This window comes from Triticum urartu, chromosome 5 (assembly GCF_003073215.2).
Source record: "Triticum urartu cultivar G1812 chromosome 5, Tu2.1, whole genome shotgun sequence".
NCBI lineage: Eukaryota > Viridiplantae > Streptophyta > Magnoliopsida > Poales > Poaceae > Triticum > Triticum urartu.
In genome coordinates, this window is record NC_053026.1 from 419,554,319 (window position 1) to 419,565,982 (window position 11,664).

General features: G+C 51.1%; 1 protein-coding gene across 1 annotated transcript; it reads right to left on the reverse strand.

Annotated features, from left to right (window-relative positions):
* Window positions 1-326: 326 nt before the first annotated feature.
* Window positions 327-1,305, reverse strand: LOC125556129 (gibberellin-regulated protein 12-like). Its single transcript, XM_048718916.1, has 4 exons — window positions 1,135-1,305; window positions 984-1,037; window positions 852-879; window positions 327-741 (listed from the first exon to the last, which is right to left on the reverse strand). Exons 1-4 carry the CDS (start codon window positions 1,207-1,209, stop codon window positions 560-562), a joined length of 339 nt encoding a protein of 112 aa, XP_048574873.1. The 5' UTR covers window positions 1,210-1,305; the 3' UTR covers window positions 327-559.
* Window positions 1,306-11,664: the final 10,359 nt, after the last annotated feature.

Genomic DNA, 11,664 nt, shown 5'->3' on the forward strand with positions numbered 1-11,664 from the left:
AGACATCTATCAGAAAGATAAATTTAGATTGATCTATGTATTTGTTTGTCAGACTTTATCGATAAAGATGGGTGTACGCATCATTGGATGCATCGGCCGATGGTCTTAACCATTTTTTTTCGTAGAAAGGTCGCTCTTCGAGGGCAGTGCCCCCCGGCGCATCTCGTTTCGAGGCGGGGGTTCCGGCAAGTTGCCCTGGTTTCCTCTCATGCCGGGGCTCGGTGGACCGGCGTCATCTCGAGTGCAGAGCGCAGAACAACCAACACGACCGGCGCCCCACTCTGGTGTGGTGCTACAACAACTGCGACGGCGTGCCTCCTCCAACATGCAACAAACTGTGATTTACGCGTGTTCCAGGTCGTGAACCGAGCGGCGAATCCCACGATACAACCGCGTGCGCCGCCCTCTGGAGTCGCAGAGAAGAGGCGGACGCACGCGACATACTACAGACAACCCAGATCTCGATCGAGTTCTTCTTACACCTGTTACATGTAACTACCGGCTAGGCTGATCGAGCAACGGCATCAACGGCGGGCCGTCAGAAGACCAAATCTTGTAACTAGGGGCACTTGGGGCGTCCCTCCTTGGTCTTCCAGTCGTTGTAGCAGCCGCACTCGTACTTGTGGCCGTAGAGGCCCGACGGCACGCACAGGCACGTGTTGCAGCACTTGTTGCAGAAGAAGAGGCACGGCTTCCTGTACTTGGTGTCGCTGCACCGGTACTCGCACGCCGGCTTGCACTCTGCAATCCATGCACCGCAGGATCAACAACCAGTCCAACTCACATTACATTTCATTTCAGGCGAAACCAGCAGATTCAGATTCAGATATGAGCAGGGAAGGGTAACTCACGGTATATCTTGAGACTGCCCTGTCCTCCCTGAAGAAAGAATTCGGAAAGGAGGAGAACACACACGATCAGTAACAGATCTATCCCCAAAATATCTTTAAAAATGTGCAACAGAATGCCGTGGAAACATATACCTTGCTCACTCGGTACACATTATCCTCATGCTCTTCGGTTCCTGAGGCAAACACCTGATCACAAAATATGCGATGTAATAAGCATCCCAAGCAAGACCAACAGTTTGGCTTCTCCGTCGTCCTGGGTACCGCGGATCAGCAGAGATCTCACCTTGTGCTCGGCGATGATGGACACGGCGAGAAGAGCGACGGCGAGGAGGACGAGCAGCTTACCAGCCAGGGCCATTTCGCTCAAGCGAGTTGAGTTGCCAAAAGAGAAGACACTGGCTAGTGAAGCAGCGGCTGCTGGGCTGGGCAGTGGGCAGGGTGAGATGGATCTGAGGACGTATTTATAGACCATAGCTGTGGATTCCGAGAAGTCTTCACCATTTTATACCGTGAAAATGGTCGAGCTAAAGCTGGATGGAAAAGCCAAGTATTGCAGAACATGCGTCAAAAGCAATGCATCGGCATATGCTAGCTAGATACTCATGCCATGTTCATCCCATCCATTAAACCTTTTTTGCTGCACATGAGGCCGGACAGATTCGATCTTGCTTAATCTTCTCTCTCTCTCTCTCTCTCTTCCCCACTTGCATGGTGGATTACTAATCTGATCACAGTATAAGACTAGACTAGGTGTTACCACTAGCTGTGCAACACACAGATCCGGGCGTTCTCTGACCCCAAAATTTTCTACTGTATGATTTTCGCGCCTCAGATCGGCGCAGAATCATATTCTAGCTAATTAGGCCTAGAGCCCCATACGGATTACTGAGGGCGGCGCTGAAATGCCGGTGCTTTGGGGCGTCGCCTAGCTGCGCGCATGAGTGCGCGCACGTTACACTACACAGCTTGGCGCGCGCGCATGTGCGTCTTGACGTGGGGAGCCTGCCCGGAAACGCTAGCAAAAGTCGCGAGTGAACCGAGCTCTGGTGGTAGAATTTGCAAGACGCAGGCATGCTTGCCACTCAGAGGGTGATGATTACTCTCACCGAAGGGCGTTTGTGGGTAATAATACTACACTGTTGATTGTTTTTGAGATGGCTAACCACTCATTTCAAGCGGTTGTGTAATAATACTACTAGTGTGTGTTGCATCGGAGGTAGTTCGGTCGAGATCAGTTCGCTCGCGCGTGCGTACACATCATTCCGGCCCGTCTCACCAGCTTGCTCTCTTATTTATGACTTGATGCTAGCTAATATTACTGTCCTTATTATTTTAACCGGTGTGGTGCTTTTTTTTTTGCGAAGGAACTTTTAATCTATTCATCGTTTATCATGGTGTAGTACAGAGAACGCAGGTAATAAAAATTACAATCAGGTCCGTGGATGACCTAGCAACGGCGGCAAGCACTATAGCAAGGCAAAGGCGCGTCGTTATCACCGCCCCTTCGACCCACCCTCGCCGAAGCCATGCAAACCTTGTTGTGGTAGAAAGTCAAAAGGTTGTCGTGATAATCCCCCACAGGGCCACCAGAACAACAGCCGGCGTCGATGATGAGAAGCGTAGATCTGAGTGATCAAACCCGTGAACAGACAACCGAAGATGAATGGAGATTGGATCCAAATAGATCCACCGAAGGTCAGCACCGACTGAATCCCGTAAGATTCGGCGGAGACACACAACCGTAAGCCCTCCGATGATGTTGGGCGCACCATCAAGATGGGATCAGATGTGGGAAGCATTATTCCTACAAGGGGACATCACCGTCGCCACATAGTGTCAATCAAGACATTGAACCAAGCAAGAGTGAGAGTGGAGTCCCTCCTGCCGGTGAGGGGCCAGGGTCCTCCGCACCTTCATTGCCCAAAGGCCATCTGAGACAGGGCGGACTGGCGACGGTGGTGCCGATAAGATGGAGGGGCGCTAGATGCCCGGGAGTCATTTCTTGGGAAGGAGGAAAGCGTTTCGTGCAACTGTTTCAGAGGACTCACTATCTTGATACTGGCTGGAATATGTTTCGCACGTCGTTGCAGTGATATTTATAGGAGAATAGTCTCGTGGGTGCTGAGGGAGTCCTGGATTAAGGGGTCCTCGGGCATCCGACTTGTTGGACATGGGCCGGACTGATGGGTCGTGAAGATACAAGACATAAGACTCTTTCTCGTGTCCGGATGGGACTCTTCTCGGCATGGATGGCAAGCTTGGCGTTCGGATATGAAGATTCCTTTCTCTGTAACCGACTTTGTACAACCCTAGTCCCCTCTGGTGTCTATATAAATCGAAGGGTTTAGTCCGTAGAGGCAGTCATAATCATACAGGCTAGACTTCTAAGGTTTTAGCCATTACGATCTCGTGGTAGATCAACTCTTGTAACCCCCATACTCATCAATATCAATCAAGTAGGACGTAGGGTATTACGTCCATTAAAAGGGCCCGAACCTGGGTAAAACTTCGTGTCCCCTGTCTCCTGTTACCATCAACCTTAGACGCACATTTTGGGACCCCCTACCCGAGATCCGCCGGTTTTGACACCGACATTGGTGCTTTAATTGAGAGTTCCACTGTGTCGCCGTCAGAAGGTTCGATGGCTCCATCCATCATCTGCAACGATACTGCCCTAGGGAAGGTTTTTCTCCCCTGCCAGATCTTCGTATTCGGCGGCTTCGCACTGCGGGCCAACTCGCTTGGCCATCTAGAGCAGATCGACAGCTACGCCCCAGGTCACCAGATTAGTTTTGGAAACCTGGATCATGTCGCTGATATCCGAGGAGACTTGATCTTCTAAGGATTCACGACCCCAACCTCCGCTCTGGCCTTAGAGCCGGAGCGCCTCGTCAGGACTGAAGACGGGATTTCTAAACCCGCCAGACTATCTGTGGCCATTAGGCCCAGTACTGGAGAGCCGGAGGAAGCAGTGTCGCCCGCAAACATCACAAAGCCGGACCCTTCCCCGGATACTGGCTCTGAACTCTCGGAGTCAGCATCGTGTGATCTCGGCCGAGGAATTCCCTTCCTGCCATACTACACGGATTCTTTTCTCCCTCAACAAACCTAGCCTTTAAGCGAGGCTCTGGACTTGATGCGATCCCTCGTGATTACAAAGGAGCAACGTCCGAACTACGCCCAACCCGGACTAGGGGATAAGAGCGGGGAATTTTACGTCCCACCCACCACCCACTTCATCGCCACAGTTGAGGACTTAACTGAGATGCTCGATTATGGCTCCGAAGACATAGACGGTATGGACGATGATGCCGGAGAGGAGCAAGCCGAAAAACCGCCGTATACCCGACGTTGGACGACCACCTTTTCGTATGACGTGTACATGGTGGATACACCCATGAAGGATGACAACGATAATGAGAAAAATCCAGTAGAGGATAAACCTTCCGAGATACAACCAAAGCGCCGATGGCGCTGCTCTAAATCACGCCGCGGCAAAGACAACAATACCGGCACGAGAGACAACAACTCTCCGGATGATGCGTCCGAGACGAATGGCTCGCCCGCCACCTCGAACAAGAAAAATCAAAATCCATGGCAGCCCTTACCGCTCTGATGACCCGCTTTTGCACGGGAGAAGACAGCTGGCTCGCTCGTAGAAGCAACAACACCAGTGATCCGGGCACTTCCGAAGTTCAAGACAGCAACGGCAAGCCACGACGCAATAAACACAAGCGTCGAAATAATAATGAAGGAACGCAAGACACGGCGGTCAGCGCCGGATTCAGCGGCTCCAAACCCGGTCAACGGGAAAAGCAATTCAAGGCAAACAAAGACGGACCATCCAATCTAGACAAGATACTGGATCGACCCTGCCAAATTCATGGCACCCCGATAAACCAGCCAATTATACCAACAGAAGATGTTGGGTCTTCAAACAAGCCAGCAAGCTTAATACCGAACACAAGGGAAGGGGCCGCCCAGTGACAGCGACGATGAAGAGACTTGCCAACCGAACACCAGGGGTCAGAAGCAATTTCCCCCCGAAGTAAAAATAGTAAACATGGTACACGTGACGCACATTCCTACGTGGAAGCGCAAATGCGCACTACAGGACGCCTACGCCATAGAGCCGGTCGCCTCAAAATCTAGCCAATGGGCGGCCTGCCCGATCACTTTTGATTGCAAAGACCACCCAGCCAGTATCCGTCACGAAGGTTCGGTAGCTCTGGTCCTCGACCCAATTATCGACTGGTTCCATCTCATGAAAGTCCTTATGGACGGCGGTTGTAACCTTAATCTACTCTACCAGGACACTGTCCGCAAAATGGGCATTGATCATTCAAGAATCAATCCCACCACAACTTCCTTTAAGGGAGCAGTACCCGACATAGAAGCTCACTGCACGGGCTCAATTTGAAAGTCTTTTTTGGCTCGCCGAACAACTTTCGAAGCAAAGGCTTGACCTTCGATATTGTCCCGTTCCACAGTAGCTACCATGCACTGCTTGGGCATACCGCTTTTGCTCGTTTTACGCGGTCCCACACTATGCTTATCTAAAGCTTAAGATACTCGGTCCATGCGGCGTCATCACGAGCCCCCCTCCCCCCATACAAAGGAGCATACTACGACTACTGCAGTCGAAGTACAAAGCGGCCTCATCAAGCCGCGTATCTCATCGGCAATCAAGCCACCGGTCTCTATTAAACAGGACCGATCAATCTCAGAGCTGGATTAGCAGCTCGACCTCCGTCGTTCGCCTCATATAGCTGCGAAGTTTGTACCGCGCATACATAATTATGCACTTAAAATACCCTGGTCATTGGCGGAGGCACAATACGGACATGCCTATAATACGGCCCGCACTCCCATAGCCTTTTCCCCCTTTTTCTAACTATCACCTATCTTTTATCATAGGTGATTCAAAGCCTGGTCATCCTACATACTCTTTCCGAGTTCGGCTTCGTACAGATAACCAAAGGCTCTTCCTGTCAAGGAGTTCTTTCGCCGAGGCAAGGCAACGCAGACGTACGACAGGAGGTCCAAATAATTTTTTGTAGACCGCACTCTTTACTTCAAACCTATAAAGTGCCTTTTTCCTCAGCCTTCGACCCCCGACATGTTAAATAGTCCGGGTAGTGGCGTTGTAATATGAAAGATATGTGTCAATCAGATTCCAGTTAACATAGTCCGTATTCAGTATTTGCTTTTTCAAAGAACTGAATTTTGCTTCTTCGGTTGTTTCACACACGCACCTCGGCACAAATTGCCAGGGGATTGATATGGCAACATATGAGTTTCCGACAAGTCCGAACAACTTTATAGCATACTTCGGCGTCACGAGTTTGGCCTTATATGCATCAGCTCTGAATTATGTCCTTGGTCAATAGTTGGGTTGCCCGGCTCCTGTGCTTACTACCTTACGTTCCGCCCTATCGGCTAAGGTAGTAAAGGGAGAACTACTGCGATTGTGTTTCCGGTTCATCGAGTGAAGCACCTCAGTAGAGAAAGCCGAAAACTGACTGTCATGATGTGGCGAGAGCTGTCAACCACTCGATGACTTATCAGAATCTTTCGCGATTCCTTCTGTATTACACGAAGGACCATTCTTCTGGTCACCTATGTAACGCACCATATTCGAATAAACGCGTACATACCATGGGCTATATCGTAGACCCACCGTCAAACTCCTATGGCTAAGTGAAAGTGTTAAAGCCCTATAGTCCGATTGCCTAGTTCGCTGCATTGGCACCTCCTGCATGGACCAAGACGTTGTGTCAAGAGTGATCAAGTGCTTTTACGAACACCCCCGTATTATATGTGAGGGGGCTGAAGCCGATGACTGGAAAGCTTTCAGATTATACAAAAAACGGCCGCACAGGAGGAACCAAAACATTCAGGCAAAAAGCATAGCCTATAATATATCATAATATTGTTTTTACAATTTCGGTACAATCACCCAAATATCATATCCTTCGAGCACTGGCCCTCTATTAAGCGGGCGCCCTCAAGGACATCCTCAAAATAATGCTCCGGCGTGTGATGGTCCTTGCCCCCGGGTGGACTCCTTGCTGCAATATCGGTGGCCTTCATCTTCGCCCAGTACGTATTGACGTGGGCAAGGGCCATCCGTGCACCTTCAATGCATGTTGACCTCTTAACGGCGTCGATACGCGGCACCGCATCAACAAGTCGCCGCACCAAACCGAAATAACTATTCAGAATTGGCTCTGTCGGCCATAGCCGGATCACGACGTCCTTCATGGTAGATCTGGATATTCTGTGGAGCTCGGCCCATTGGGCCATCTGTTCGTTCAGCAACAGCGGACGCTTTGGCATGCTGAATTGCAACCAGAAAAGCTTCTCCATTGCATGTCCTTCTTGCGCTTGGTAAAACTGCACCACATCGGAGACACTCTTCGGCAAGTCCAAGAATGCGTCTGGAGAACTTCACATTTGATTAAGCAGGGCACACTTCGGATCACCGAATTTAGTCTGTAATAAGAAGGGCTTACCGGCCGCTATCTCCCCAGCTTGCCGGATCTCCTCCCGAGCCGCTATAGACTCGGACCGTGCTTCTCTCGCCTCTTGTAAGGCCTTGTCGAGACCGATCGTCTTGACTTTGCTATCCTTTTCAAGGAATTCACATCGGTCAGTGGCATCCTTTAGCTCGCGCGCCATGGTAGATATTCTCTCCTCGCATTGGCGCCGAGTAGCCTGTTTGGCTTTTAACCCAGCGGCTGCCTTCTTGGCAACCGCATCACTCATCCTGGCTTGCTCCTTGGCTCGAACGAGCTCAGCCCGCAGGGTCTCAACCACGGCAACACCATCTGTAGTTATGCATATCTCAGTATATAATTCTCAGCTTCATGCTCATATTATTATACATACATATACTGACTGCCCCAAAACATACCTTGTGCCTCGTCGAGCCGCCTGTTAATAAGTGTAATGTCGTCATCCGCCACATCAAGTTTCTGCTTCAGATCTGCAACATCTGTAGCACGGGCGGTCGCCATGGATGAAACAACTTTTGTTCCAATTAGTTAGATTATTTCCTAGGCATATCTTTTTGATCCTATGATCGCCTCCTTTTGGACGACAACCAGAGTCTCAGGGGCTACTATCGGGTGCATTTTTGCATGTAGAGTGCAATTCAAGATAATACATTGCATACCTCGAAGCCTCTTAGCAGGTCCGTGAAGGCTTCATCCAATCCGCTTCTCGCGGACAGAATCCTCTCAACTATCGTACCCATCAAGGTACGATGTTCCTCTGAGATGGGCGCATGTCGCAAGACGTCCATCAATGTATCCGGCGCCTCCTGATTCCTAGAAGCGGCGGTGGAATTACGGAATCCCTTCGAAGAGATGTGTTTACTCGACCCTAGAGTCGTCTCCGACTGTAAACCGGATAGTTCGGGGCCTTTATTGTTGGTCCCCGAAGGGGCTGCATGCCTCGGACCCTGGACTGCCGAAGGATCACCTTCGGGTGTGGTCTTCATTGTCCCTCGCATCACTTGTTGATGAGGAGAAATCCTCCGAGACGACACCTCAAAGTCGTCCACCCTATTGGGCGAGAGGGTCTGTGGAGGCGTCTCGCTTTCCAGCATCTCCGGAAGAAGATCTCCCGAGGAGGAGGACTGTTGAGGAAGATTGCGTGCCGGACTGCAAACATATATTTCAGATGTTACCCTTGTAAGCAGAAAGGAACGAGATATGTTTAAGACACCTTTGTTCACTTACGATTCGGCTAAAGGCTTGTCCTTATGGAGGAATTGTGCGTCAACATCGTCTTCCGAACCCGAACTGCCTGGCAAGGACATCTTCCCTCGCTTAAGAGCCTCTACCTACAAATCTTCGGAGGCGGTCCTCTTCTTCCCATGCGGGGAAGGGATGTCAGCCTCTCCTTCTCTTTTATCTTCGGATGAGGGATTCACAATCTCCCCGGACATAGCGTCTAGTGTACCTTTAGAATGGAGGCCACCTTTGGCCTTCTTGCTCTCCTCCTTGTCCTCCTTCGCCGACACTTGACATGGCGCCGGAGCCAGCATCCTTGTTAACACAGGATTGGCCGAGTCTCCGAGAAGAGGGGCCGAACACCTAATTCATTCCACCTTCTTTACCCAGCCCTGTTTGAAGATGGTTTTCTCAGTGCTACGGGATATTTAACTAAGCTGTGTTTAGGAGTTGAGTGCTTACCGAGGTATTCGGATGGTTTCAGTCGAGGCCGATGTCTTCGGTGGTATCCGGCCACTACTTTCGTGTCCCGAAGAATAACTTCCACATTACTTTGTGCGTAGTGCCGAAGAAGTGATGAAGGGTCCGTGGTCCTTCCGGATTGAACTCCCACATGCGGAGAGGCCGTCGCTGGCACGGCAGGACCCGGCAGACTAGCATTACCTGGATTACATTGATGAGGCCGGTGTCCTTTTCAAGGAGGCTCCGGATGCGGCTTTGTAGCGTCTACACTTCATCAATTGATCCCCAGTGCAGCCCCTTATTAATCCATGATGCGAGCTGTAATGGAGGGCCAGATCGGAACACGGGTGTAGCTGCCCACTTGGTACCATGGGGTTCGGTGATGTAAAAGCACTCCCGCTGCCATAGGTTGTAAGCTTCCGTGAAAGAGCCTTTGGGCCAAAAAGCATTGGTGAGCTTGTACACCGTAGCACCACCACACTCTATTTGCTTCCCCTTGATTTTTACCTTCGGCTTCACATTAAAGGTCTTGAGCCATAACCCGAAGTGAGGGGTAATACAGAGAAAGGCCTCGCACATGACAATAAATGCCGAGATGTGAAGAAAGGAGTCCAGAGCTAGATCGTGAAAATCTAGCCCGTAATAGAATATGAGTCCGCGAACGAAGGGATGGAGAGCGAACCCTAGCCCCCGGAGGACGTGAGAGATGAAAACGACCCTCTCGCCAGGTCTGGGAGTAGGAATAACCTATCCTTTAGCAGGTAACCTATGGGGGATTTCTGCGGTCAGGTATCTTGTCGCCCGGAGCTTCGCGATATCCTCCTCTATGACAGAGGAGGCCACCCACCGGCCTTGAAGGCTGGGTCCGGACATGACTGGGAGGCTAGGAGCAATTAAGTTGAGACCTGGGTGCTGGGACTCGAGGTTGGAAAGGTTGAAGAAGAGGTAGGCGTAGAGGAGAAAGACGGGCCCGTGCCCCTTTATAAAGGCGATGAATATCAAACGCCTCCTCGTGGGCCTTAAATCCTGCCTATTCCCAAGGGATCATGCCAACGGAATGGTTGGGTTATCCATGCCCGTATTGATAAGGATCCCGTAATAAGGGGACACTGAGGGAGTCCTGGATTAGGGGGTCTCCGGACAGCCAGACTATATCCTTTGGCCGGACTGTTGGACTATGAAGATACAAGATTGAAGACTTCGTCTCATGTCCGGATGGGACTCTACTTGGCGTGGAAGGCAAGCTAGGCAATACGGATATGTATATCTCCTCCTTTGTAACCGACCTTGTGTAACCCTAGCCCTTTCCGGTGTCTATATAAACCGGAGGGTTTTAGTTCGTAGGACAACATACAATCATACCATAGGCTAGCTTCTAGGGTTTAGCCTCTCTGATCTCGTGGTAGATCTACTCTTGTACTACCCATATCATTAATATTAATCAAGCAGGACGTAGGGTTTTACCTCCATCAAGAGGGCCCGAACCTGGGTAAAACATCGTGTCCCCTGCCTCCTGTTACCATCCGCCTTAGACGCACAGTTCGGGACCCCCTACCCGAGATCCATCGGTTTTGACACCGACATTGGTGCTTTCATTGAGAGTTCCTCTGTGTCGTCGCTGTTAGGCTTGATGGCTCCTTCTATCATCAATAGCGATGCAGTCCAGGGTGAGACTTTTCTCCCCGGACAGATCTTTGTGTTCGGCAGCTTCGCACTGCGGGCCAACTCGCTTGGCCATCTGGAGCAGATCGAAAGTTACGCCCCTGGCCACCAGGTCAGGTTTGGAAGCTTAAACTACACGGCCGATATCCGCGGAGACTTGATCTTCAACGGATTCGAGCCTCTTCCTTGTGCGTCACGCGGTCACGATGAGTATGATTTAGCTCTACCATTAGACAGTGTTCAGGAGATCGCACCGGCAGCCGCTCCGACCATCAATTCGGAGCCAGTTGCGCCGTTCATGGATGGGTGGATGGACCCCGCCACGGAAGCCTTATCCTCATCGGCGATCGAGCCGAACATCGACCTTGCCCTGCACGAGAGCCGTGTTGTCAAACTGTCGGATCCTTCTCCGGCCACGGACTCCGAACCGCCTGCGCCCGTTCCTAGCGAATCCGATTGGGCGCCGATCATGGAGTTTACCTCCGCGGATATTTTTCAGCACTCGCCCTTTGGCGACATACTGAACTCATTAAGGTCTCTCTCCTTGTCACGAGGATCCTGGCCGAACTATGTCCGGCAGGATTGGGATGCGGACGACGAAGAAATTCGCGGCCCACCCGCTACCCACTTAGTAGCCACTGTCGATGACTTAACCGACATGCTCGACTTCGACCCCGAAGACATCGACGGTATGGATGACGATGCGGGAGACGAAGAGGAACCACTGCCCACAGGGCACTGGACAGCCACCTCATCATACGCCATATACATGGTGGACACACCCAAAGAAGGCAATGGCGATGAGACAGCGGAGGATGACCCCTCCAAGAAGCAACCCAAGCGCCAACGTCAGTGGCGCCGCTCTAAGTCCTGCCAAAGCAAAAGTGGTGATACCGGCACAGGAGATAATAACACTCCGGATAGTGCCGAAGACAACAACAATCCCCTCC